This window comes from Crocuta crocuta, unplaced genomic scaffold (genome assembly GCF_008692635.1).
Source record: "Crocuta crocuta isolate KB4526 unplaced genomic scaffold, BGI_CrCroc_1.0 scaffold299, whole genome shotgun sequence".
In the NCBI taxonomy this organism is placed as follows: domain Eukaryota; kingdom Metazoa; phylum Chordata; class Mammalia; order Carnivora; family Hyaenidae; genus Crocuta; species Crocuta crocuta.
The window spans coordinates 11,322,853-11,349,328 of record NW_027532747.1 but is presented as its reverse complement, the minus strand read 5'-3'; the positions used below and the strand labels follow the sequence as shown (position 1 = coordinate 11,349,328).

Sequence of the window (26,476 nt, the reverse complement as noted above, 5' to 3'; positions counted from 1 at the left end):
GAAGTCTCCTTGCCACTGGCACATGGGGCTACGGCGGCAATTGTCATACTGTGACCTCATTATCCGCGTGGCCATCTTCCCACTTCATTCTAAGGTCCACAGCTCCAATCCTTCCAGGGACCAGGGCCACCTGGGTGGCTCAGTCAGTTAAGCACCTGACTTCGGTTCAGGTCATGATCTCATGGTTCTGAGTTGGAGCCCTGCATCGCGCTCTCTGCTGTCAGCACTGAGCCCACTTCGAATCCTCTGTCCCTCTCTTTCTCTCTGCTCCTCCTCCCACTCTCTCGCTCAAAAATAAACAAACATTAAAAGGAAAAAAAAAGGTTGTCTAAAAACAATCTTTATAAAGACCAGATTAGTAATGATGACTGTGATACTACAGGGAGTGGGAATGGAAAAAAAGGACAAAAATATTTTGCCAGCCAAACAAATACAGCAATGGGGTTAGAACTCTTGCATCCGAGTTTTCAGCTCACTCACCCTCCTCCTGTCCCTTCCTTTCCAAACTAAACGCAACATGACGGCAGAGGTCATGGCTCCTCCTGTATTCTCAAGCCCTGGCGCAGTGCCTTGGCACAAAGTAACTGGGATCAATAAATATTTGTTGAAGAAATAGAATGAGTGAGGATCTGAACTGTATCTTCCTATCTTTGTATCCCCAGCACCTAATTTACTGAACTGAAGGAAACTGAATTCATCAAAAACATGCCATTATGTACGTATACAGTGCAACTGTTTTAATTCTTCCAGTCTTCACTGCAATGGAGACTGAATCATTAAAGAATGAAGTGCTGAATACCCACTATGTGCCCAGGCACAGTCCTAGGCCTGGGGGTACAGTGCAACTAAGGCAAGCCAGGTCTCCCTGCTCATATGGTATTTATACTTAATCATAACCTTCACTGTTCACATAATACATGTGGATTGTTAGATTAAATTTTGGTTACAGGGAATCCTGGAGAAAGTTACCTGAGATTAAACAATGCTTTCTTAATCAGAATGCAGCCTTTTTCTATGTTTACTTACATCCTCACACAATTTACAAGTTCCTTTGATAGAAATCAAATATGTATTTAGATAACTGTGTCAACACCATGCAGGACATAACATATTACGGACAGGTTGAGCAGGATACGACATGCTTGGGTTTAAATGGAGGAGCTGACTGGATGACAAACCTTTTGTCCCCGCAGGTTAGTAAATAAGCACAGGCAGAAGCCGCCAGGAAATTAGGACTCTGCTAGACACACACACACACACACACACACATCTAAGAAAGGAAGGGTAGAAACATTAGACAGAAAACCACTTAGGGCTTTAGAGCGCGGCTGGCTCAGTTGGTAAAGCATCTGACTCTTGATTTCAGCTCAGGTCATGATCTCACGGTTCATGAGTTTGAGCCCTGCGTCCAGCTCTGCGGTGACAGTGCAGAGCCTGCTTGGGATTCTCTCTCTCTCCCTCTCTGTGACCCTTCCCTGTTCAAACACACACACTCTCTCCCTCAAAATAAACAAATAAACTTAAAAAAAAAAACAAAAAAACAACAACGCAGGCATCTAGAAGAACCACAGCATGCATAATTTTACGGAAAATTATATAATGAATCAGCACTAAGTTGAAATGCTTTTTATCATAGGTTTATTATATAATGCTATTTCTCCATCACTAGTGAAAATGCTTTAATTCAATTCCACTGGAGAGAGGGATAAAGAAATCGCCACAATTTAGATTTAAATTTTTAAAAAAATGTTTTGAATCACAATGGAATGAAATATCCAAGTTCACCCCCTCCCATTCTACTGTAGCAAAATAGCACTGATTTCCGGTTTAAGTTGATTTACTGGTTTAAGTGCACGCAGGTGAGCACCACTCTTCCAGGAATCATTCAAAAGATGTTTCTAAGGTTGAGTATAATAAACGAACATATATATTAGGGAAGGGGATTGTTCCTTTAGTAAGAGTGAGCCAAGCTCTTCATTTGGATTGAAACCCTTATTTTCTGACAAGGACATTGAGGGCAGAAACACTTGTTCAGAAAGCACCAGCAAACATGGTTAAGCACTGTGTTTAAGGTGATCACAGAGAGAGCCTACCCAAAGTCAGCCCCTCTACAGAGTTAACCTACAATCTGAAGAGACCCAGGGATCCCAAGAGTAATGTTTAAACAACTCAAACCCCAACATTCTAATATCACAATATGGCTTATAACACAAGTTTTTGAGTCAGAAGGACCTATGTTCAAATACTGGCTTTACTGTTTATTCGTTGGGCAACTCTTAACCAAACACTTAATCTCTAAGTCTCTTCTTTCATTCAGCATGTTGTTTTTGTTTTTTGTTTTTCCCCAGGAGGTAGGAACATGAGGCAAACAAGACAAACCCAACCTGACTCTCAGGGTACTGACACACTGGCAGTCACTTACACACAACGTGACAAATGTCAAGATAAAGAAAACACACGAGGTATAAGAAGAGCACATGATCCCAACCAGGTGTGGGTCAGAGAAAGCCGCCTGGGAGAGCATCTCAGTTAAGACCTGAAAGAGGCTAATCTGCTGCCCTAGGGAGAGTCTGGGCAGAGGACATGGCCACTACAAAGGCCTGAAAGTGCAAATGCAGGGCTCTCGGAAACAGCAGGAAGCGGTTATGTCTGGTCCACTGAGAGGGACAGCAAGCGGGGGCAAAAGGAACCTGGAGAAGTTAGAGGCCTTCACAAGATGTCAGAGTTTGGGTTTACTCTAACAGCAACGGACAGACACCGGAGAGCTCCAGACAAGAGTGACACCATCAGAGCTAGGATCCGAAAGATCAGCAGCCAAGAGTAGTACTTAAGAGCACATGTTCTGGAGGTACCTGGGTGGCTCAGGCCTTGATCTCACAGTTCACAAGTTCGAGCCCCGATTGGGCTCACTGCTGTCAGTGAAGAGCCCACTTCAGATCCTCTGTACCCCTATCTCTCTGCCCCTGCCCCGCTTCCGCTTTCTCTCTCTCTCAAAAATAAAAAAATAAATTAAGTTAATTAAGAAAAAAGAGCAAAGGCTTTGAAGCTAGATTCCTGAGCTCAGGTCCTGGTTCTTACCAGCCATGTGATCACAGACAAGTTACTTACTGGCTCTGTGATCCCGTTTCCTCCTCCTTAGAAATACAGATAATAGTACCAACCTCACAGGGTTATGATCCAATGAGTTAATATTTGTAAAGCATCTACAACAGTGAATGGCACATGGTGTTTTAAAGTAAGTACATTTTAACATTCTGCTTACAGTTTGGAGAGTGGCTCAGCGAGTAAAAGCAGGGCTAAAGATGGAGAAACTGGGGCACCTGGGTGGCTCAGTCGGTTAAGCATCCAACTTCGGCTCAGGTCATGATCTCATGGTTTGTGGATTTGAGCCCTGCGTCCGGCTCTGTGCTGACAGCCAGCTCAGACCCTGGACTCTGTTTCAGAGTCTGTATCTGCCTCTCTCTCTGACCCTCCCCTGCTCACGCTGTCTCTCTCTCTCAGAAATAAACATTTACAATGAAAAATAATTTTAAAAAAAAGATGGAGAAACTATTTAGGAGGCTGCTGTCAACCCAGGGGCTGATGATGGCACAAGTTAGGCAGTGACAGTGAGAACAGAAGTAAGCTAATGAGTTTAAGATTAACTGGCTTGGGGTGCCTGGGGGGCTCAGTCGATTAAGAATCCAACTCTTGATTTCAGCTCAGGTCATGATCTCACGGTTCATGGGACTGAGCCCCACATTGGGCTCTGCACTGGCAACATGGAGCCTGCTTGGGATTCTCTCCCTCGCTCCCTTCCTCTCTCTCTCTCTGCCCCTCCCCTGCATGTGCATGAGCACACACACATGCTCTCTAAGTAAATAAATGAACATTAAAAAAAAAAGTTAACAAGCTCAACAAAACATTAGCAAACTGAATTCAAGAATACATTAAAAGGGTTCAACACCATGACCAGGTGGGATTTATTCTAATCCGCAAATCAGTCAACAGGATATACCTTAACAAAACAAAGGATAAAAATCATACCACCTCAATAAATGCAGAAAAAGCATCTGACAAAGTTCAACATCCATTCATGATAAAAACTCACAGCAAAGTGGGTATAAAGGGAATAAACCTCAGCATAATAAAAGCCATCTATGACAAACCCAAGCTAGCACTATACTCAATGAAAAGGTGAATGCCCTTAAACCCTCTAAGATCAGGAATAGGCCAAGGAGGTCCACTCTTGCCACTTTTATTCAACATAGCACTATAAACTGTAGCCACAGCAGTCAGACAAGAAATAAAATGCATCCAGATTAGTAAGAAAGAAGTAAATTGTCACTCTTTGAAGAAGACATACTATATATAGAAAACTCTAATGACCCCAGCAAAAAAAAAAAAAAAAGAAAAACTTTTAGAAGAAATGAATTCAGTAAAGTTGCAGGATACTAAACTAATATACAGAAATGTAATGTTTCTATACACTAACAGCAAACTATCAGAAAGAGGAATTAAGAAAACAATCCCATCTACAATTGTGTAAGAATAAGACACCTAAAAATAATTTAACCAAGAAAGTGAAGGACCCGCACTCCAAAAACTGTCATACGTTGATGAAAGAAACTGAAGATGCCACAAATGGTTTAAAAACTATTCCATCCTCAGGTACTAGAAGAATATTGTTAAAATGCCCACACTACCCAAAGCAATCCACAGATTCAGTGCAATGCCTATCAAAATACCAATGGCATTCTTCATATATAACTAGAACAAAATAACCCTCAACTTTGTATGGAGCCACAAAAGCCCCCAAATAGCCAAAGCAATCCTGGGAAAGACAATACAAAGATGGAAGTATCACACTCCCAGGTTTCAAACTATACTTGAAAGCTATAATAACCAAAACCATAATACTGGCACAAAAACAGACACGTAGAAACAGAATAGAGAGCCCAGATATAAATCTACATTTATACGGTCATTTAATCTACAACAAAGGAGCCGAGAATACACAATGGAGAAAAGATAGTCTCTTCAATAAATGGTGCTGGGAAAACTGGACAGCTACATGCAAAAGAATGAAACAGGACCACTGTCTTACACCATACACAAAAATAAATTCAAAATGGATTAAAGAACTAAATATAAGAGCTGAAACCATAAAATTCTTAAAAGAAAACATAGGTAGTAAACTCTTGGATATCAGCCTTGCCAGTGTTTTTTTGGCTCTGTCTTGTCAGACATGGGCAGCACAAGCAAAAATAAATAATTGGTACTACAGCAAACTAAAAGCGTTTTGCACAGCAAAGGAAACCATCACAGAACCAAAAAGGCAACCTACTGAATGGGAGAAAATATTTGCAAATGACATATTTAATAAGGTGTTAAAATCCCAAATATACAGAGGTGCCTGGGTGGCCCAGTCAATTAAGCCTCCGACTTCGGCTCAGGTCATGATATCGTGGTTTGTGGGTTTGAGCCATACGTTGGGCTCTGTGCTCACAGCTTGGAGCCTGGAGCCTGCTTCGGATTCTGTGTCTCCCTCTCTCTCTACCCCTCCGCTGCCTGCAGTGTGTCTCTGTTTCAAAAATAAACATTAAAAAAATTTTAATCCAAAATATATAAAGAACACGTGCAACTCAATCAATAGCCATACAACAATCAGTTAAAAAATGGGCAGAGGACCTAAACAGACATTTTACCAAAGACATGCGGATGGCCAACAGACGCATGGAAGATGCTCACCATCACTCATCATCGGGGAAATGCAATCAAAACCACAGTGTGAGATCAACACACACCTATCAGAATGGCTAACATCAAAAAGACAAGAAATGTGTTGGGTTAGGATGTGAAGGGGAAACAGCAACGTGCAACGTTGATACGAATGTAACCTGGTCCAACCACTCTGGAAAAGAGTATGGAGGTTTCTCAAANAATTTGACAATAAACTATTTGTAAAAAAAAAAAAAAAAATTAAAAATCTAGGACCACCTGCCGGGCTCAGTTGGAAGAACATGTGACTTCTGATCTCGGGGTCATGAGTTCAAGCCCCATGTTGGGTACAGAGATTACTTAAATAAAGTTAAAAAAATTAAAACTATAAATACCATAGGATCCAGCAATTCCACTTGTAGGTATTTATCCTAAGAAAATGAAAACACTAATGCGAAAAGATATATGCAACTCTATATTCAGGGCAGCATCATATACAATGGCCGAGATATGAAAGCACTTAAATGTCCATCAAAAGGTGAATGGATAAAGATGTGATGTGTTTATATATGCACACTCATGCACGCGCGCACACACATGCATACACACATATATTACTAAACCATAAAGAATGAGATCTTGAAATGTGCAACAACATGGATGAACCCATAAGGTATTACGCTAAATGAAGTCAGAGAAAGACAAATACCACAATTTCATTTACATACGGAATCTAAAAAACAAATGAACAAACAAAACAAAATCAGACCTATTAATACAGAGAACGGATGGTTGCCAGAGGGGAAGTGGGTCGAAGGATGGGCAAAATAGGTGGAAGGGATTAAGAGGTACCACCTTCCAGAGGTGGGCAAAGAGTTATTTGGAAGGATGGGATGAAGAACTGATTGGAGGCGAGGGGAGAAGTCAAAGTATGTGTCTAAGTTTTGGCTTTGGGGAAGGGTGGTGCCATTTTCTAATACGTGGACCCAGGAAGAAAGAGCAGGTTTGAGGGAGAAGGAATTTAGCTGTTTTCCCAAAAATGGATAATACATCTGCTTCATATGTTCTGATTAAATGAGCTGATATGCCATGTCTCCTTCCCAACTCTGTCCAAATGTTCAACTCCTGAGCAACAATGTTTTAGGGTATCAAATCCTAATCTGACGGTACAGGAAGGACAGCTTGAGAACGGGAGGGACCGGACACTGGAGGCTCTCTGCTGCCCCGAGTGTGATGGAAGCACTACGACATACCTGTGCGTTGAAAGAATGACCGTTGCTGAATTTAGCTGCTCACACCTCTTACTGGATATGATGGTCACCTAAGGCCTGTGCTAATCCTGTCTCCAGAGTGAAGCACACAGCTTCTGTGACTCGCATGGGTACTGCCGGTCCTTCCTGCCCAGCAGTTTAGGGTTGTTCTTGTGTTTTTAATTTTTAATGTTTTATTTATTTTTGAGAAAGAGATAGAGACAGTGTGATCAGGGAAGTGTCAGAGAGAGAGGGAGATACAGAATCTGAAGACAGGCTCCAGGCTCTGAGCTGTCAGCACAGAGCCCAATGCGGGGCTCAAACCCAGGAAACATGAGATCATGACCTGAGCTGAAGCTGGACACTTAACTGACTGAGCCACCCAGGCGCCCCTTGTTTTTGTTTTTAATTGAAACTCTGCATTCACTACTATTATCTTACATTTTTATAACATTTTACAGTATATGCCAAAATGTACCAAAATTGGGCAAGGACCTGACTAGACACCTTCCCAAAGAAGACATCCTGATGGCCAACTGACACATGAAAACATGCTCAACATCACTTATCATCAGAGAAATGCAAATCAAAACTCCAATGAGGTATCACACCTGTCAGAATNCAAATAGTGCCTGGCTGACTCAGTCAGTGAAGCATATGACTCTTGATCTCAGGGTTCTAAGTTCGAGCCCCACATTGGGTGCAGAGATTACTTTTAAAAAAATCTTTCTTAAAAATTTAAAAAGACAAGAAATAACAAGTGTTGGTGAGGACGTGGAGAAAAAGGAACGCTTGTGCACTGTTGGGCGGGGATGCAAATTGGTATAACCGCTATGGAACAGAAATACCATATGATCCAATAAGCCCACTATTAGGTATTTACCCCCAAAAAATTGAAACGATATATTGTACCCTTATGTCTACTGCAGCATTATTTACAATAGCCAAGATAAGGAAGCAGCCCAAGTGTCCACCAATAGATGAATGGAGATGAGTAAAAAATATAAGAGATATGTAGAAATAGAAATAAAATGGAATATTACTCAGCCATAAAAAAAGAAAAGATGAGATCTTGCCATTTGGGACAAAATAAATGGACCTAAAGCAGTATTATGCTAAGTGAAGTTACAGAAACAAAAATACCACATGATTTCACTTCTATGTAGAATCTACCAAACAAATGAATAAACAAAAAGCGAAATCAGACTTCTAAACACAAAGATCTGAAGGTTGCCAAAGGGGCTGGGGGATGGTGGGATAGGCAAAATGGGCAAAGGGGAGTAAGAGATACAGGCTTACAGTTATGGAATGAATAAATCACAGCAAGAAAAGGCACAGCATAGAGAATATAGACAATGGTATTGTAACAGTGTTGCACTGTGACAGACGGTAGCTACATTTGCAGTAGCTAGTGCACAGCATAAGGTATGGAGTAGAGCTGGTAGCACAGCATAAGGTAAGGAGTTACTGAATCACTATGTTGTACACCTGAAACTAATGTAACACCAAGTGTCAAAAAAAAGTAGTGTTTCTATTTATAACAGAAGACCAGAAACAGTCTAAATGTCTTTAATAGAAGATTGCTTGAATAAACTATGTGACATCACATGATGATCTTCTGTGTATCAGTCAAAAGAAATGTGGAAGATCTCATAGTATGCTATACAGTGATCCCTGGGATTCAAGCTACAATGCAGAACAGTATGCATTTAAGAAAGAGAAGGAAGTGTAGTTACTCATATTAAGAGAGAAAAAAACAGAAGGATATCATTGACTAATTAAGATTCTAACCCACAAAGTAAGGAAAGTAACAGGCTGGGAGAACAGAGATGAAAGCCTTTATTTCTCTGAATAGATCTGGTTTACATTTTCAACCTTAGAACCATGTAAATGTTTCACAACACTATAAAAGAGGATCAATTCAAAAAGAAGAAAAAGCAATCCCTAGAAATAAAAATATACCTAACTGTGTATCAAACTGTTGATAAAAACAGAGGAGTTTTTCAAGTGGTCTTAAAACACAATAATTTGACCCACACCTGCTGCAGGATAGGTTCTATGGACAAAAGGAATCACAAAGAAATATTAAACTATTTTTAAGCTTATTTATCTTGAGAGAGGGAGAGAGAGTGTGTGCATGAGGAAGGGGTGGAGAGACAGGAAGAGGGGATAATCCCAAGCAGGCTCTGCACCATCAGCACGGAGCCGATGTGGGGCTCAAACCCACGAACCAGAGATCACGATCTGAGCCAAAATCAAGAGCTGGACACTCAATCTACTGAGCCATCCAGGCGCCCTTAACTATTTAGTATTAATCATAATACTACTTATTTTTAACATACACATAATTGTACTAATGCCATTAGGAACTAAGATTTTCAGCATAAGAAGAAATAGAAATATTAAATTATAAATTTATACATATATTACATATTATATAATAAAAAGAAATTAAGTAAAAATCTCAAAATCTTCAATTTAGCCCAGAAATATCAATGTGAATTCATGATGTATTTTTCTCTGATTTTGGCCACTCAAAATGTCTAGAAATAATGGCAACCCAGTTCAACTAGTATTCCAAACACCAATTTGTGGTCTTAACCTCCCCATACCATTTTCCACTAAAAGAAATAATGGTTTTTAGAGAAGCAGCCAATTCCAGGCCATCATGGAACATGTACGTGATGAGCTCTGGGCATCCGTCAGACCAGAAAGCAAGAAAGCAATTAAAGACATCTGGGTCATGTCAAAACAACACACCAACTTAATTCGTTAGACTCCCATTAGCTGCAGATGGGATGATGGGAGCATTAGAAAAATAATGTCTGCAATGGATTGAAATATAAATATTAAAAATTTAATAGTTCATAATGAAAACAGGGGAAAAAAGAAACACCTCTAAAAACTGCAAACACCCCAACTCATTTTCTGAAAATTGACAAAAAGAATAAATCAAGCATTGTCTTTCCTGCCTGAACTATATTTCAGGGTATCCCCATAGTGTTGATAGAAAGTTTAAAGAATAACTGTCACTAATATAGGAGGAATGCCAAATTAGAAAATAACCATTTTGTAACCCCAGTGAAATAATGGACCTAAGCAATAATCATAAATGGCTGCAAAAATCATTGGGTGAAAGACTAATGGGCAGCTTTGTAATGGATGAGTCGGGACTGTATATGAAATCACTGATCAATCTTCACATTACTGCAAGAAGAGAAAACTAGACGGCACATCATCCTGACTTCAGTCAACAGCAAATATCCCAACGAGTTATTTTCAATTAAAAAATTATACCTGAATCTAATTAATTCTCTAGAGCTAACTGCCAGCTCACAGGAAATACTGGGATAGAGAAGCATTCTAAATAACACCAGGAGGGGACGCCTCAATGGCTTAGTCGGTTAAGCGTCCGACTTTCGCTTAGGTCATGATCTCGCGGTTCGTGGGTTCGAGCCCCGCGTCGGGCTCTGTGCTGACTGCCAGCTCAGAGCCTGGAGCCTGTTTCAGTCTGTGACTCCCTCTCTCTCTGACCCTCCCCTGCTCGCGCTGTCTCTCTCTCTGTCTCTCTCCTAGAAATAAATAAAACATTAAAAAAAATTAAAAATAAATAAAAAATAAATAAATAAACAAATAACACCAGGAGGATGTGCTGGAAAAACATCTATAGAGCAGATGACTCAGTTTCCTCAACAAATCACAACGGAAAATGGAGGAGAAGGAGACACTTTTATATTAAAATGAGACTTAAGAGATATGTCCACAAAATACAATGTTGTATCTTTTTTGGATCCTGACTTGAACCAACATTAAAAGGCCATTTTTGAGACAAGTCGGGAAATCTGAACAGACTAGAAAATGAGATGACATTAAAGAATTATAGTTAATTTCATTAAGTGATGTTTAAATTTTTTTACTATAATGCTTCATAAAAAGCTTTTACAAACATTATCCTGATGTTGAACAGAAGACGTTTGATAAATATCTTAAATGACAAGAGCGACACTCCCCTTTAAACTTTCGATTTCACCTTCTCCAAATAAAGGATAAACCCTTGACAGTTACTGAAGTAACTACCCTTCCTCACTACCTGTCCCAGTCGTTTTCCCCAAGGCTCCTCTTCATGCCCTCTGTATTTCCAAACTGGACTCTGCAGTTTTCTGCACAGGTCACACGATTTCCGTCCTGCATGTTTTTGAAGGCCCTGGAGTGCCCTTCCACTATCTCCATTTATTCAAATCATACCCTCTGGAAGACCCCTCACAAAAGTTAGTTCCTATATAAAGCCTTCTTTGAAATTCCCATCAGAAGTCAGTGTTTCTGTAGCTCACCTGTGCCACTATAATATCTTACCTTTTCTGTTACTTTGTGAAATATTATTGGTCTGTATATTCAGCAAACATTTATTGAATACCTCCCACACCTAGGGGCTAGGTATGCTACCATGTATAGACACTGTCTCTGACCCCATGGAGGTTACGGTCTAGCAAAGGCTAGCCAAAGACTACACTAATTATATAAGAAATTACTCACAATTATGGGGGCCATTGCCAAAAAAGAAGTGTACGAACTAGAAAGGATATAAAAGAGGTGCCAGACACAATTGGACTCTGCCACAGAAGTGTACGATTTAGGATTAACTACTTTAGACTACAACTCACTGTGCCTCACTTGTTAATAACGCAGATTTCCTGGGAATGCTTAAGGCTTAAAAAGAATGCGTAATACCATCACCTGGCGCGCGTGAGACCCTCAACAAACAGCTCTGACTGCCAGCACCTGCTGGAAAAAACTTGCTTTAGAGGAGGCTTTGGGTCCTAATTCCTAGCTCTGAGTCTGACAAAAGATATAAACTCAATAAGCATTTCAGAAATAAGTAAAACGGGAAAGGAAGAACGAAAGATGTAATAAGATACACAGCATCTGCATTCAGGATCTCTTTGAAATGTAGGGTACCATTATCTCTCTTTTATACATGAAGTAACTGAGGCTCAGCGCAAGAATGGGGCCCAAGAGCATGTACAACATTAAAGCCCCAGCTCCAGGGTCTCTCCTCGGTCTCTTTTTCACCATCCATTACTCTGCAACTCAAACCCAAAGGCTAGGACGAGGCCCGGAGCCCTTCCCAGAAGGCTTTGCAGCGCCGCTGAGCACTCTGGGATACTAATGGATAAACAAATCCAAGGCAAGGACCGAGACCTAAGACCCAGAAACTCCTTTGTAATCCCGCCGGGTGACTACTTCACCCCTTTTGTTTGCTTACCTTTCCTGGCGCTGCCGCTGTGGGAAGCCTCACTAATGCCTGCAAAGGCTGGGAACAGCGCCATGACTACAGGCCGCACCACCGTTTCCCTCTACAGAAATGGCGCCGGCGAGCGGACGCCGGTAGTGAGGCCTTCGCGGTTGCGGTGCACTCTGGGAAGTGTGGTTTTTTTTCCCCCACTTCGCACTCCCTTGGGCTTGACCCGGGACCTTGCTGGCGAAGAGGGGCGGGGCGGGATGGGGCGGAGCCTTAATACTCGAAGGCTTCTGTTAGAACCGGAAGAGGCAGAAACCGGATGTGGAATTATTCAGAGCAGAAAGTAATAGGAGCTGGGATTCCAGTTGACCCTTGAACTCACTCCATCCCTAACTGGGTTAAATTAATCAAACTGTGAGGTTCCGTTTCCTCATCTGCAAAATGTTCGCAAGATTAAATGAGCCTTATAAGTAAGATGCTTAGTTGGCATTGTACCTGACCCGTGGAAAGCACTTGATAAAAGTTACTGTTATATGAGTTGTAACTGCAAATCCAACTCAAAGCCATGTGAGATATCCAGAATTCAGTTTACCATTTAAAATATTTTAGGAATAGGGGCGTCTGGGTAGCTCAGTTGGTTAAGCATCCAACTTCTGCTCAGGTCAGGATCCCATGGTTCATGGGCTGGAGCTGTGCTTTTCGCTCTGTGCTGAGAGCTCAGAGCCTGGAGCCTGCTTCAGATTCTGTGTCTCCCTCTCTCTGCCCCTCCGCACTTGCACTCTGTCTCTCTCAAAAATAAATAAACATTAAACAAGATTTTTTTAATATCTAGGAATATAAAATAATGTGAGGTCCTGTCAAGTTCAAAGGTTAGAAAATATTTTCACCCACCTGGGAGGAATTCTTGATGAAAAAAAATTTTTTTAATCAATTTAATCAAGCCTACTACTAGAAATATAGGAGATAAAGAAAATTTAAGGAGTTCATACCACCTAGAAGCATCAGCCAAATCCAGAACATAGGAAATTATAGAAAATAACCCAGTTTCTTCAACGAATCAATGGCTTTAAGGGTACAGAAGATTACAATAAATTAAAACACCTTTAGAGATGTATCAACCAAATGCAATATATGGCCTTGTTATGATTCTGATTGGACATTGTAAAACATCTTTTTGAGACAGATGGAGAAATAAGAGGTGGATAGAGTATTACATTACATCAGGTTATTCTTGTTAATTTGGTTAGATGAACTAATGGTATTAAGATTACTTTTTAAAGTTTGCATAGGGGCGCCTGGCTGGCTTAGTTGGTAGAACACGCCACTCTTGATCTTGGGGTTGTGAGTTGACTCCTCACATTGGGCTTAGAGCCTACTTTAAAAAATCATAGATAAAATAGAGTTCTTATATATTAGAGATACATACTCTGGTATTTGCAGGTGAAAATAGATAAATGCAAATATATTTCTTTGGATCCCATGAGTTCAAAGATCTCGAGAGTTAAATAGAAAATATATTAGAAACCAAATAGTTACAAATCTAATCAGGGGATGAATGGACTGGAGAAAGCTGCTATCCTTGTTTGAGTCCAAAATGAGAACCCTTCAAGCTTTGAAGACCTCTATGTAGTATTTACAAGAAGGGGTTTAGTATGATAGTAGAGGTAGTAAGCCTTTGTATGTCTGCAGTTTTAAAACTCAGATTCTACCAAAATCTCTGGCTCTAAGTGATCTCAATCAGTTGGCACAGCATCTGCCTCCTTGGCTGATAACTTCGCATAGCTGCAAAGGCAATAGTCTTCTCCAGTGCTTCATACCTTTCTATTCCAGAAAAATAAGTTATATGAAAGGTTTAGGAAAACCAAACCATAATAGTAATGTTTCTGTAATCAGAAGGAATCTGGGCATGTTAGATATTTTCTGTGCTACAAACGTGTAGGAGAATTTGCCTTAAGAGAGCACCCTTGTAAGACAATTTAAAGGGGTGCCTGGGTAGATTAGTTGGCTGAACGTCTGACTCTTGATTTTGGCTCAGGTCATGATCCCAGAGTCATGGGCCCCAAGTCAGGCTCCATGCTGAACATGGAGCCTGTGTAAGATTCTCTCTCTCTTTCTCTCTCTCTCTTCGTCTGCCTCTCTTTCCTGCTCATGCTCTCTCTCTCAAAATAAATTAATTAATGAAAAAAATAAAAAAATAATTTAAATATTTTTTAGGTTTACTTCGAAAGAAAGAGAGAGAGAGTAAGCTGGGGAGGGGCAGAAAGAGGGAGAGAGAACGAATCCCAAGCAGGTCCTACACTGACAGTACGGGGCTCGAACTCACAAACCATGAGATCATGACCTGAGCTGAAATCTAGAGTTGGATGCTTAACCAACTGAGCCACCCAGGTGCCCCTAAAAAACAATTCAAAGTATACAATCAAGGGGTGGCTGGATTGTGCCATTTGAGCCCCACAGTGGATGTAGAGATTCCTAAAAACAATTAATTAATTAATAAAAATAAAGTGTATAATTGAGTAACTGATACAAACCCCTGATTTTAATTGAAACCTTATGAAGTTTAGGCAGAGTTTCAGAACATCAAAGAGAATATAAAGTTTACTATATGTGTAAGTGTAATTGCCTAGCTTTATAAAAATTAATATTTGACAGGTAATTGAAATACCTGAAAAGAAAAGAAAGTGTATTAAATTTATAATTGTATATGAAATATATAAATACAGAGCAAAAGTCAGTAAGCTTTTTCCTAAAGGGCCAGAAAGTAAATATTTTGGGCTTTGCAGGCCAGAGGGTCTCTGTCACAGGTATTCAGTTCTGCCCTTGTATTGGGAAAGCAGCCATAGGTGATAAACACATAAACAAAGGGACATGGCTGTGTGCGAACAACACTGTGGTTACAAAAGTCAACAGCGAGACACAGTGGCTACAGTTTAAGGCCCCCAAAGTCTTCTGTATGACATTGGGCAGTGTTTAATTAACTATCCTTATGAACTGAAACCAACATTATTCAAGACCCCTTAAAAATATTGCTAAAATTTACTAGACCTATAAATAAAATAAAATTTGTAAGCTGAACTTGAACATTTAAGAATATTGTTTTTCAATTAGAACATTTATTCCTGGGGCACCTGGGTGGCTCAGTAGGTTAAGTGACAAACTTCGGCTCAGGTGGTAATCTCGCGGTTCATGAGTTTAAGCCCCATGTCGGACCCAATGCTGATAGCTCAGAGCCTGGAGCCTGCTTCAGATTCTGTGTTTCTGTCTCTCTCTGCTCCTTCCCCACGCATGTCATCTCTCTCTCTCTCTCTCTCTCTCAAAAATAAATAAACATTTAAAAATTAAAAAGACAAGCAAAAAACATTCCTTTATAGTCAACAGTGAGTTTTCAGGAAATGAAGAAGACACAGGAAAATGTTACTATGTCAGGGAACACAATCAGTAAACCCCTGAAACTGTATAGAACAAACCACCTGGTTCTTACAACAAATAAAATACAAGGGGGAAAAAATCAAGTCAAAAAGAGACATACAGGGGTGTCTGGCTGGTTTAATTGGAAGAGGGTGTGATTCTTGATCTTAGGGTCATGAGTTCAAGCCCCACATTGGATGTAGAGATTACTTAAATAAATACGTATTTTAAAAAGAAGGGGGGGGGGCTGGGGCACCTGGGTAGCTCAGTTGGTTAGGCATCCAATTCTTGATTTCCACTCAGGTCATGATCTCAGTTTTGGGAGATGGAGCTCCCCATCAGGCTCTGTGCTGACAGTGTGCAGAGCTGCTTCAAATACTCCCTCTCTCTGCCCTTCCCCCACTCACCTGTTTTCTCTCTCTCTCTCTCTCAAAATAAATAAACTTTAAAAAAAAAAAGAGGGGCTCCTTGCTGGCTCAGTAGGGGGAATGTGTAACTCTGGATCTCAGGGCTGTGGGTTTGGGCCCCACGTTGGGTGTAGAGATTACTTAAAATCTTTAAAATAAAAAGAGAGGCATACATTACAAGAGACTTGAGAGGCCTATGGACCAACAGCAATGCACAGATCTTATTTGGACTTGGATTCATGCAAACCGTGTGAGCAAAATGATGACATTAGGAACCCAGCGGCTGGAAACTTGAACACTGGCTGGATAATTCATAAAACTAAGGAAGTATTATTGAAGGCATGATAAAGGTGTTGCGATTACATATTTTTAAAAAATTTTTTAATTTATTTCTAGGAGAGAGAGAGACAGTGTGAACAGGGGAGGGTCACAGAGAGAGGGAGATACAGACTCTGAAATAGGCTCCAGGCTCTGAGCTGGCAGTCAGCACAGAGCCCGACGCGGGGCTCGAACCCACGAACCGCGAGATCATGACCTAAGCAAAAGTCAGACGCTTAACCGACTACGCCACCCAGGCGCCCCGCGATTACATATTTTTAAAAGAGTCTGTGTCTTTTAGATATACATACCAGAAGGCTAACAAGTGAAATGGTACGTTGCCAAGGATTTGCTTCAAACACGGGAGGAAGCTAAGAGGCCAGGTATGGTTGAAACACAAGATTAGCCCTGGGTTGATAATTGCTGAAATAATGTAAACATGTACTATGATTTTGGCCTTTTTTGGTAAAATGTTGAAATGTTCTGTAATACAAATATTTTTTAAAATGTAATGTTTATTTTTATTTTTGAGAGAGCGAGAGAGATGGCGTGAGCAGACGAGGAGCAGAGAGAGAGAGGGAGACACAGAATCCGAAGTAGGTTCCAGGCCCCGAGCTGTCAGCACAGAACCTGATGTGGAGCTCGAACTCCTGAACCATGAGATCGTGATCTGAGCCGAAGTTGGATGCTTAACCGACTGAGTCACCCAGGCGCCCCTATAATACAAAATGTTTAAACTAAAAATCAAAAAGTTTACTTTTCTAAAAAGCATAAGAATAAAAGGGAACAAATTACTGAGACACACAACATGAATCAATCTCAAAATCTGTATGCTGTGTGCAAAAACAGGCAGACACAAGACTACTTACCATATGGTTCTATTTATACAAATTTCTAGGAAATGCAAATTAATACATAGTAACAGAATCTACAGTAGCAGATCCGTGGTTGTGCAGGGTTGTGGGAGAGCGGGGAGGGGGGAGTGATATTAGAATATCCCAGGAGGGATGCGGAGTCTCTTGGGGGTGATGGAATTTGTTCTATATCTCGATCATGGCGGTGGTGGTTTCACAGAAGTGTAACCACAACCTGGTTTTTTAAAAGCTTAAAAACACCCAAAGGTTTTGAATTTATTGTTCCGATAAATTAAACACCTTTTAAACCAGGGGTCACCAACCTTTTTCTTAAAAAAAAGTCACATAGTAAATGCATTAGACATAGCAGGACATAAGAGTCTCTGTGTCAACTACACTGAAATTTGAATTTCATATAATTTTTATATGTCACAAAATATTATTCTCTTTTTTTCAACACTTGTAAAAAGTATTCTTAACCCATCAGCCATAAAAATCAGCAGTGGGTAAATTTGACCCATGGCCATAGTTTGCTGGATGCTTGCAAACTCTCCATCATGAAACAGAACTAAAAGTAAAAATTTTTAAGTTTATTTTATTTATTTTGAGAAAGAGAGTTTCTGAGTAGGAGAGGGGCAGAGAGAGAGAGAGAGATTGGATCCAAAGCAGGCTGCATGCTGTCAGCACAGAGTCCAATGTGGGGCCTGAGCCTACGTTGTGGGGGAGAGCCTGGGATCTTTTTTTTTTCAATTTTTAAAAAAAATGTTTTAATTTATTTTTGAGAGAGAGATAGAGACAGCATGAGCAGGGGAAGGTCAGAGAGAGAGACACAGAATCTGAAGACAGGCTCCAGGCTCTGAGCTAGCTGTCAGCACAGAGCCCAACGCGGGGCTCAAACCCACGGATATGGGATCATGACCTAGGCCGAAGTCAGACACTTAGCAGACTGAGCCACCCAGGCGCCCCCGACCCTGGGATCTTAACCTGAGATGAGATCAAGAATCGGATGCCCAACCGACTGAGCCACCCATGTGCCCCTAAAAGTAAATTTTTGAGAAGTCTTTTCTACATAGGAAATTCTACCCCAGAGTGCATGGGAACAGCTCAATTTAACTGTTTATCATTATTACTACTACTACCACTACTACTACTACTACTATTTTACTCTATAGACTTTGGGTATTTCCAGTGCCTATGGCAGCGATTTCTTAGAATAAGCCAAAAATGATTTCAAATTCTGATTTGGCTTTGTATGTAGTTTGACTAAAGGGTGAAAATACACCATTCAGCCACTTTTCCTTCTATTCTTTGTGGCAGAGATTACTCCCTCTAGCTGGGTGTGTTGCTGTTCTAGATCTATCTTACTTTCCAGCGTGTTCTCATTTAGCCTGCATCGCCTCATGGATTTTGATCACCTCCAGACACTGACAAGAACGAATCTTTTCCCTGAAGAAAGATTGGGAGGAGAAGATATGTGAAGGAAGAGTGGTGGAAATTGTGCGGGAGAGATCTGCGGAAAGGGGCTCTTAGTTTAGTCGCAGGAGTTGGATAAAAGATGTTGTTCAGTTGAATCCCAGCAGAGTAGGCGGCCAGTCTGGCCATGAAGAATGAAAAATGAGTAGAGGCTGAAAGTTATAGAAAACAGTCTTTAAACAATGTCATAGGAGGCACAATATGAAGAAACAGACTGCCAGGAGGCACTTGGACACAAAGTAGTAGGTGCTTAGTCCTTGTTTGTTGGCATCATAATGCCTAAATAATTTCCATCTACTTTTGGAGAAGGATATTATAGGAAAAAGAATGGGTGGTGGACTCCTATTGCTTTTGCCTAATTAGCAGCCTCTTTCCTGAATCCGGGAGGTGGTCATGTTAGTACAATGTGGTCTGGCTGTCCTGTCCCCACCTGAGTGTTCCCGGTAGGTATGTGACCCAACTCAGCCAAGGCTTCGGTTGGGAAGTGCTCAACTCTGTCTGACCCAAGCCAGGCCAAGCAAAGTTCTTTTCCAGGGATTTGGGAACTAGAGCTGAGGAAAGAAACTGGCCTCTCTGTGTATCTGGACTGCAGGATGTAATAGCCCAGGAGCTGGCGGAGGAGCAGAGAAAACCTGCTTGTTAGGAGAGAAAGATGAAAGCAGATGTGAGTGGGAGAAGGGAGTCCCAGAGACTTGGGGAAGCTCATTCCAGTTGACCCTGGAGTCTCATTCCTATGCTTGGATTCTGGGAAACAACCTAATATCCTTATAATATACTCCCCATTTCAGTTAAACAGATTCAAGTTGACTTGCTTTTACAACCAAGGGCCCTAAGCCGTACAGAATGAATGAGTGCATGACACAATTTCCACACTCAAGGTCATAACCTTACAGTCTGGAGGGGTTCCAAATCATTTCAGTGATGAATGGGACTTTTAAACTTGTCCACCTAGAACATGTAAGAGCAAACTCCTTTCATCTTAAGAAGGAAGGACTCCTCACTCACTGACTCAGGCACACTGGAGAAACAGGTCTATCAACTCATTCAACCTCAAGGAGCTTTCTGGTGGTCTCTATAAAGAAAAAAGAAAAAAAAAAAAGAAAATGTGCCTTTGGAAACCAGAGGTACCAGCAAGGAAATAAAAGAGCTTGAACCACTTCATTGGTGTGAAGCGCCACCCAGGCACCTCTCCTTTCCTTTTTAAGCATGCAATATATGCTTGATACAGAAAACGTTTTAAATGCAGGGAAGTATGAAGCAAACGCAGAATAATCACCCATATTTCCATCACCCAAAGACAAATACTATTTTAGAGTATTTCTACACAGGGCTTTTCTTTCTTCCTTTTCTGCTTTTCTGGTTTCTTAGGTTATGGGTATATGTTCTCATCATAGTTATGACTACTTTTTCTCCTAATATTCTACCTGAGCATCTCTGTGTTTTATTACAAATGTCATAAACATGTATTAGATGTATAATATTTCATCCAATGGATGGGATCACAATATACTTAACCATTCCTATTTCTAGATATTTAGCAGATCTCGTTTGTGTCATCTCATTGATTTTATCCATGAGTTCTCCAAAACATGAATGGCCAGACAGGACTGTGAGCCACAGATCGTAAATGGTAGATCAGCCAATAGCCAAGACAGGTGTTTGTAATGATGAATTGCCCTGTGCTGGAGCATGAGTGAGGCGGCAAAATGGCAGTGAAGGAAGGCACCTTCTTCTAAAAAGACAAATATCGGGGCACCTGGGTGGCTCAGTTGGTTAAGGGGCTGACTTGGGCTCAGGTCATGATCTCGCAGTTTGAGAGTTTGGGCCCCACATCAGGCTCCGTGCTGACAGCTCAGAGCCTGGAGCCTGCTTCGGATTCTGTGTCTCCCTCTCTCTCTCCCCTTCCCCAGCCCACACTCTGTCTCTCTCTCTCTCTCTCAGAAATAAACATTTAAAAAAAACATTTAAAAAATAAAATAAATAAAAAGACAAATATCGGGGCACCTGAGTGGCTCAGTCGGGTAAGCATCTGACTCTTGATTTCAGTTCAGGTCATGATCTCACAGTTTGTGAGCTTGAGCCCCACATAGGGCTCCGCACTGTCAGCTCAGAGCCTGTTTGGGATTCCCTCTCTCTGTCTCTCCACCCCTCCCCTGCTTGTATGCTCTCTCTTTCAAAATTAATAAACTTAAGATTTTTTAATAAATAAAAGTACAAATATAACTTCAAATAATAAAGGCAAAGTTCCACAAAACATTATTCAGCAAAGTCACTATATTACATACCAACACTACATCTCAACAAACAATTCTGGCCTGTAGAAGTAAGCGCAAAGATAACCCATAAATGAACAAAGGACAATAGTGAGGCTGGGGAGGTGGGGGTTAACTCTGCCTGACTCCACAGAAGTAAAGCTGCTTCTGTGCTCCTTCTGATGAAGGAGGAGTTCACTGGAAAGGCGAAGGAGAAAACAAATGTAGGCAGAGGAAATAACGAGTGCAGAAATCTAAGTTATAAAACAGCGAGGTGTGTTTGACAACCCTCAGCCAGGGCTATGTGGCTGCCGTGAAGTGAGAGAGGCTTGCATCAGGTCCTCACAAGCCCTGATGCCTTGTGGTATACAATAAAGCATTTTGTCCTTGTCTCTGGTTCTTCCTCAGAGGTAAATTCTAAACCCTTGGAATTTCCCAAGATTCTTTGTTATTCACAGTGAGGTCCGGCTCACAGGAGTTTCTGCTAACTAGAGGACTTAGGATGGGGACCCAGGCTGGAAAGACTGTGTGATTAAAGGGTTGGGCTTTGAGCCAGCTGACCTCTAGGGAGTGGAGGGGGGGCGGGAGATTGAGTTCAATCACATGGCCAATAATGCAATTAATCATGTCTATGTAACGAAACCCAATAAAACTTGAGATACCAATTCTCCAATGAACTTCCTGCTCGATGAACACATCAGTGTGCTGGGAGGGTGGTGCATCCTGATACCATGAAGAAAGTGCACAGAAGCCCTACACTCAGGATGTTCCCAGATCTCATTTACGTGTTCTTCACTTGGTTGATCCTAATCTATACCCTTTATAATAAAACTATAATCATAGCTATAGCACTTTCCTGAGAGTTCTTTGTTGTAGCAAATTGTCATACCTTAGGTGGTTGAGGGATCCCCTGAGCTTGTACTCAGTTGGTCAGGAGTGCAGATAGCCTGGCATCCCCGAACTTGTGGCTGGCATCTAAAGTGAGAACAGTCTTATCAGGGACAGTGCCCTTAACCTGTAAGTCTGTACTCACTGCAGGTGATTTGCATAGGAATCACGTGGCAGGATTGCACCATGCTAAGAGATTTTAGCCTTATTTTGAAGATTTTTTTTTTCCTTAGAGAGAGAGAGAGGGGGAACATGAGTCGGGGAGAGGGACAGAGAAGAGAGAGAGAATATCTTTACCAGGATCCACACTCAGCTCAAAGCCTGATGTAGAGCTCGATCCCATGGCCCTGGGATCATGACCTGAGCTAAAATCAAGAGTCAGATGCTCAACTGATGGAGCCACCCAGGCACCCCTGAGACTTATTTTGAAAGATTTTAAGCAAGGGAATGTCAAATAATTGTGTCTTAGGAAAACCACTGCGTGGCAGTGTGAAGAATGGATTGGACGGGGGAGAAAAGGAAACGGAGTGATGTGGATTGCTGGAAATCAGAAAGGAACAATAAACTAGGCCAACACATCTAAGCAAGAGTCAGGATGAATTCCCAGAGATCTCTGTAAAATAAGTGTGTGAGGCAACAGATCAAAAGGCAGCAACCCCAGGGGCGGTTCCACAGGGGTGTGTCCAGCCTATAGTGGGATAGACAACAGTTTATTGGAAACATCACTCTCAGTTATCAGCAAGCTAAATGATTTGGATCTTTTTAAAAAAGGATAAAAAGATATAGATTTTTTTTTTTAGTCTACTAGAAGATTTTAAAGATACTGAATAATACAACAAATTATCATGGGCTAACCCCCACCTGCAATTTAGCACACGGTAACATTTTCTTCCTTTTTCTTAAATTGTTCTATTAGTGCCTAATTGTTATTATTGTTATTGTTATAGTTATAAATCAATGGCTCTCAAGGTGGGGAGAAGGGGCAACTTTTCTCTCCACTTAAACAACTGGACTATCTGGAAATATTTTTGATTGTCACAACTGGGGAGTTGCTATCGGCATCTAGTGGATAAAAGTCAATAATGCTGTTAAACATCCTACAATGCACAGGGACAGCCCCCACAACAAAGAATTATCTGGTCATGAATGTCAATTGTGCTGAGGCTAAAAAACCCTTATTCAACAGGAAAGAAATAAAACAGTGTAGATAAAAGTGAGATCCTCATGTATCTCTCCCCAAATCCAAACCCACTCCCCATTCACCCTCTCCCCAAAGGTAACCACTCTCATGAATTAGGTAGGACAGAGGTCTGTTGGTTTGGTTTTTGGTGGCATTTATTTTTCCAATTTATTTTTTTACTCAATTTTTAGAGTTCAAATCTTTGAAATTTTTAGCTAATTCTCAGTATTTCATACAGAAGTAAAAGTACTCAACATAGACACCACTGTTGCCATAAAAAAATACAATTGTGGGGGTGCCTCACTGGCTCAGTCAGCGGAGCATGTGATTATTGATCTCAGGGTTGTGAGTTCAAGCCCCATGTTGGGTGTAGAGATTATGTAAAAATAAAATCTTGGAAAACAAGTACAATTATATACATTCTGCCTTTTAACTCTTTTACATATGCGCACACATGCACACTCATGCTCAGATCCATCCCTTGCTACCTTAGTCTGCCCTGCCCCCATTCTCAAGGTAAGCTGGGTTGCCCACCTAGAAGCTTGAGAGGAGACTGGGTTTTCCTTTATTCATTATCCTTTATTTACTGTCGTAGAAAACAAGACCATGAAAAGCCATTGCCAGAAATAGGATAAGAAACAGAGCTAGCCATGTTTCAGCCCTGACCAAAACGTAATATAATAAACCTCTCCAGGGTGCCTGGGTAGCTCATTCTGTTAAGCATCTCACTTTGGCTCAGGTCATGGTCTTGAGTTTGTGAGTTCAAGCCCCACATTGGGTGAGCTCAAGCCTCATTTTGGGTGAGCTGGAGCCCTTCTCGAGGATTCTCCCCCCATCTCTGCCCCTTGCGGGAGGGACTCTCTCTTTCTCTCCTTCCCTCTCTCTCTCTGCCCCTCACTCACTCACACGCTCGCTCTCTCGCTCTCTCTCGCTCTCAAAAAATTAAAATAAATAAAAATAAACATTCCCCCCCTTTATTTAGTCTCCTTGGACACTGCCAGTAGGAGCCCATCCTACAAGATCATGTGATTGATTCATACAGAATACAGTATGAGTTTAATAACATCTATTGGAATGGAATCACCAAAGACAGGCTTATTAAGCAAAGATGACCTAATCTAGCTTTTTCTTAATCTTTCGAGAGGGAGGGGGAGGGGCAGAGGGAACGAATCTTAAGCAGGTTCCACGACACCTGGGATCATGACCTGAGCTGAAAACAAGGGTCAGATGCTCAACTGCTCAACCGACTGAGCCACCCAGGCCCCCTAAAGACGCTGTAACTTAAATCAGTTTTGCAAACTTACAAACAGATGTTTGTGTTAGAAACAAATTATAAGAATTTTGGATTAATTAATCCAAGAAATTAGGGTTAATACTGAAATGATGTGTATGTTTAAAAATTTAATCAACTGAAATAAATGAAAACATTACCAGAAAGATGGAGACCATGGGCACCTGGGTGACTCAGTGGTTAAACGTCCCACTTTGGCTCAGGTGGGTTCTAACCAATCTAACAGTTCGTGGATTCAAGCTCTGCATCGGGCTCTGTGCTGACAACTCAGAGCCTGTAGCTTATTTCAGATTCTATCTGTTGAAAGATTTTACTAGACTAAAATTTAAAACTTCTGAACTATAGACAACCTCCAAAAACAAATATAAAACTTGATCATCCAAGGGTGCCCAGCTGATTCAATTAGTAGAGCATTCAATTCTTGATTTGGGGTTGTAAATTTGAGCCCCATTTTGGGCATAGAGTTTACTTAAAAATATGAAATTTTGGGGCACCTGGGTGGCTCAGTTAGTTAAGCATCTGACTCTTGATCTCAGCTCAGGTCATGATCTCAGGGTCCTGAGTTCAAGCCCCATGTTGGGCTCCACGCTGGGCATGGAACCTACTTTTAAGAGATCTGATCATCAGGAAAATACCAATGAAACCACAATGAGATACCAACTCACATCTGTCAGAATGTTAAAATTAACAATTTAGGCAACAACAGATGTTGGCCAGGATGTGGAGAAAGAGGAACCCTTTTGTACTGCTGATGGTAATGCAAACTGGTGCAGCCACTCTGGAAAATAGCATGGAGATTCCCCAAAAAATTAAAAATAGAACTACCCTATGGCTCAGCAATTGCACTACTAGGTATTTATCCAAGGGATACAGGAGTTTTGATTCAAAGGGGCACATGCATCCCAATGTTTATAGCAGCACTATCAACAACAGGTNCCCTCCCCTGTTCACGCTGTCTCTCTCTCTCCTAGAAATAAATAAAACATTTAAAAGAAGAAGAAGAATGAAATCTTACCATTTGCAATACCATTTTTGGAACTAGAGTGTATTATGCTAAGTGAAATAAGTCAGGAGAGAAAGACAAATAGCATGATTTCACTCATACATGAAATTTAAGATACAAAACAGCTGAACATAAATAAGGGAAGGGAAGCAAAAATAATACAAAGACAGAGAGGGAGACAAACCTTAAGAGACTCTTAAATACAGAGAACAAACTGAGGATTGCTAGTGGAGCATTGGGTGGGGGCCAGGGATAAAGGGGTGGGGGGCATTAAGGAGGACACTTGTTGGAATAAGCACTGGGTTCTATTCCTGAAATTTAAACCAGACACACACACACACACACACACACACACACACACACAAACCCCCTCAAAGTTTAAGCTAAGTAATCCAGGAAACTCCAGAAATAGAAAATATTAATTAGCAATAAGATAAAGTTTTGAGTAAAATTTGTATCATTCAATTAAAAAATTTAATTTATAAATGCAATTTAAACTTTTGCAAATTATGTAAAAAGAAATAAAAATTTGCCCAGAGAGAGAGAGAGAGAGAGAGAGGGAAACCAAGAAATAGACTCTTAACTATAGAGCACAAACTGTTGGTCACCAGAAGAGGTGGGGGATGGGTGAAATAGAAGATGGGGATTAAGGAGGGCATTTGCTGTGATGAGCACTATGTGCTGTATGGAAGTGTTCAATCACTATATTTTACACCTGAAACTAATATTACACTTATGTTAACTAACTGGAATTGAAAGAAAAAACTTTTTAAAATCTTTAAAAAAAATAACTAGATCATCCGGATGAATATCCTTAAGACAGATTAAAAAGCTGATCAGGAGCGCCTGGGTGGCTCAGTCAGTTTAGCGTCCGACTCTTGGTTTCAGCTCAGGTCATGATTCCAGGATTGTGGGACTGAGCCCACAGTCGGATTCTGAACTGAGCATAGAGCCTGCTTAAGATTCTCTCTCTCCCTCTGTCCCTCTCCCTCACTCACACTTTGTCTCTCTCTGTCTCTAAAATGAAATAAGAAATAAAAGAAAAAGTTGTTATTTTTAATAAGAAAAATGTGGGGCACCTGGGTGGCTCATTTGGTTAAGCATCTGACTTTGGCTCAGGTCATGATCTCACAGTTCATGAGTTTGAGTCCCGTGTCGGGCTCTGTGCTGACAGCTCAGAGTCTGGAGCCTTTTTCCAGATTTATTTATTTAT

The 26,476-nt window shown here is 41.0% G+C and overlaps 1 protein-coding gene across 3 annotated transcripts in view; it reads right to left on the bottom strand.

Moving 5' to 3' along the window:
- Window positions 1–12,294, bottom strand: part of NRDE2 (NRDE-2, necessary for RNA interference, domain containing) — a 51,692-nt gene extending 39,398 nt beyond the window's left edge. For all 3 annotated transcript variants that reach the window (XR_013339261.1, XR_013339262.1, XM_077780842.1), the window contains exon 1: window positions 12,214–12,294. Coding sequence is in view for 1 of the 3 variants with exons in the window: in XM_077780842.1 (XP_077636968.1) it covers window positions 12,214–12,277 (64 nt within the window). In the remaining 2 variants the exon portion in view is untranslated. The remainder of the gene's footprint in view (window positions 1–12,213) is intronic.
- Between the last annotated feature and the right edge of the window lie 14,182 nt (window positions 12,295–26,476).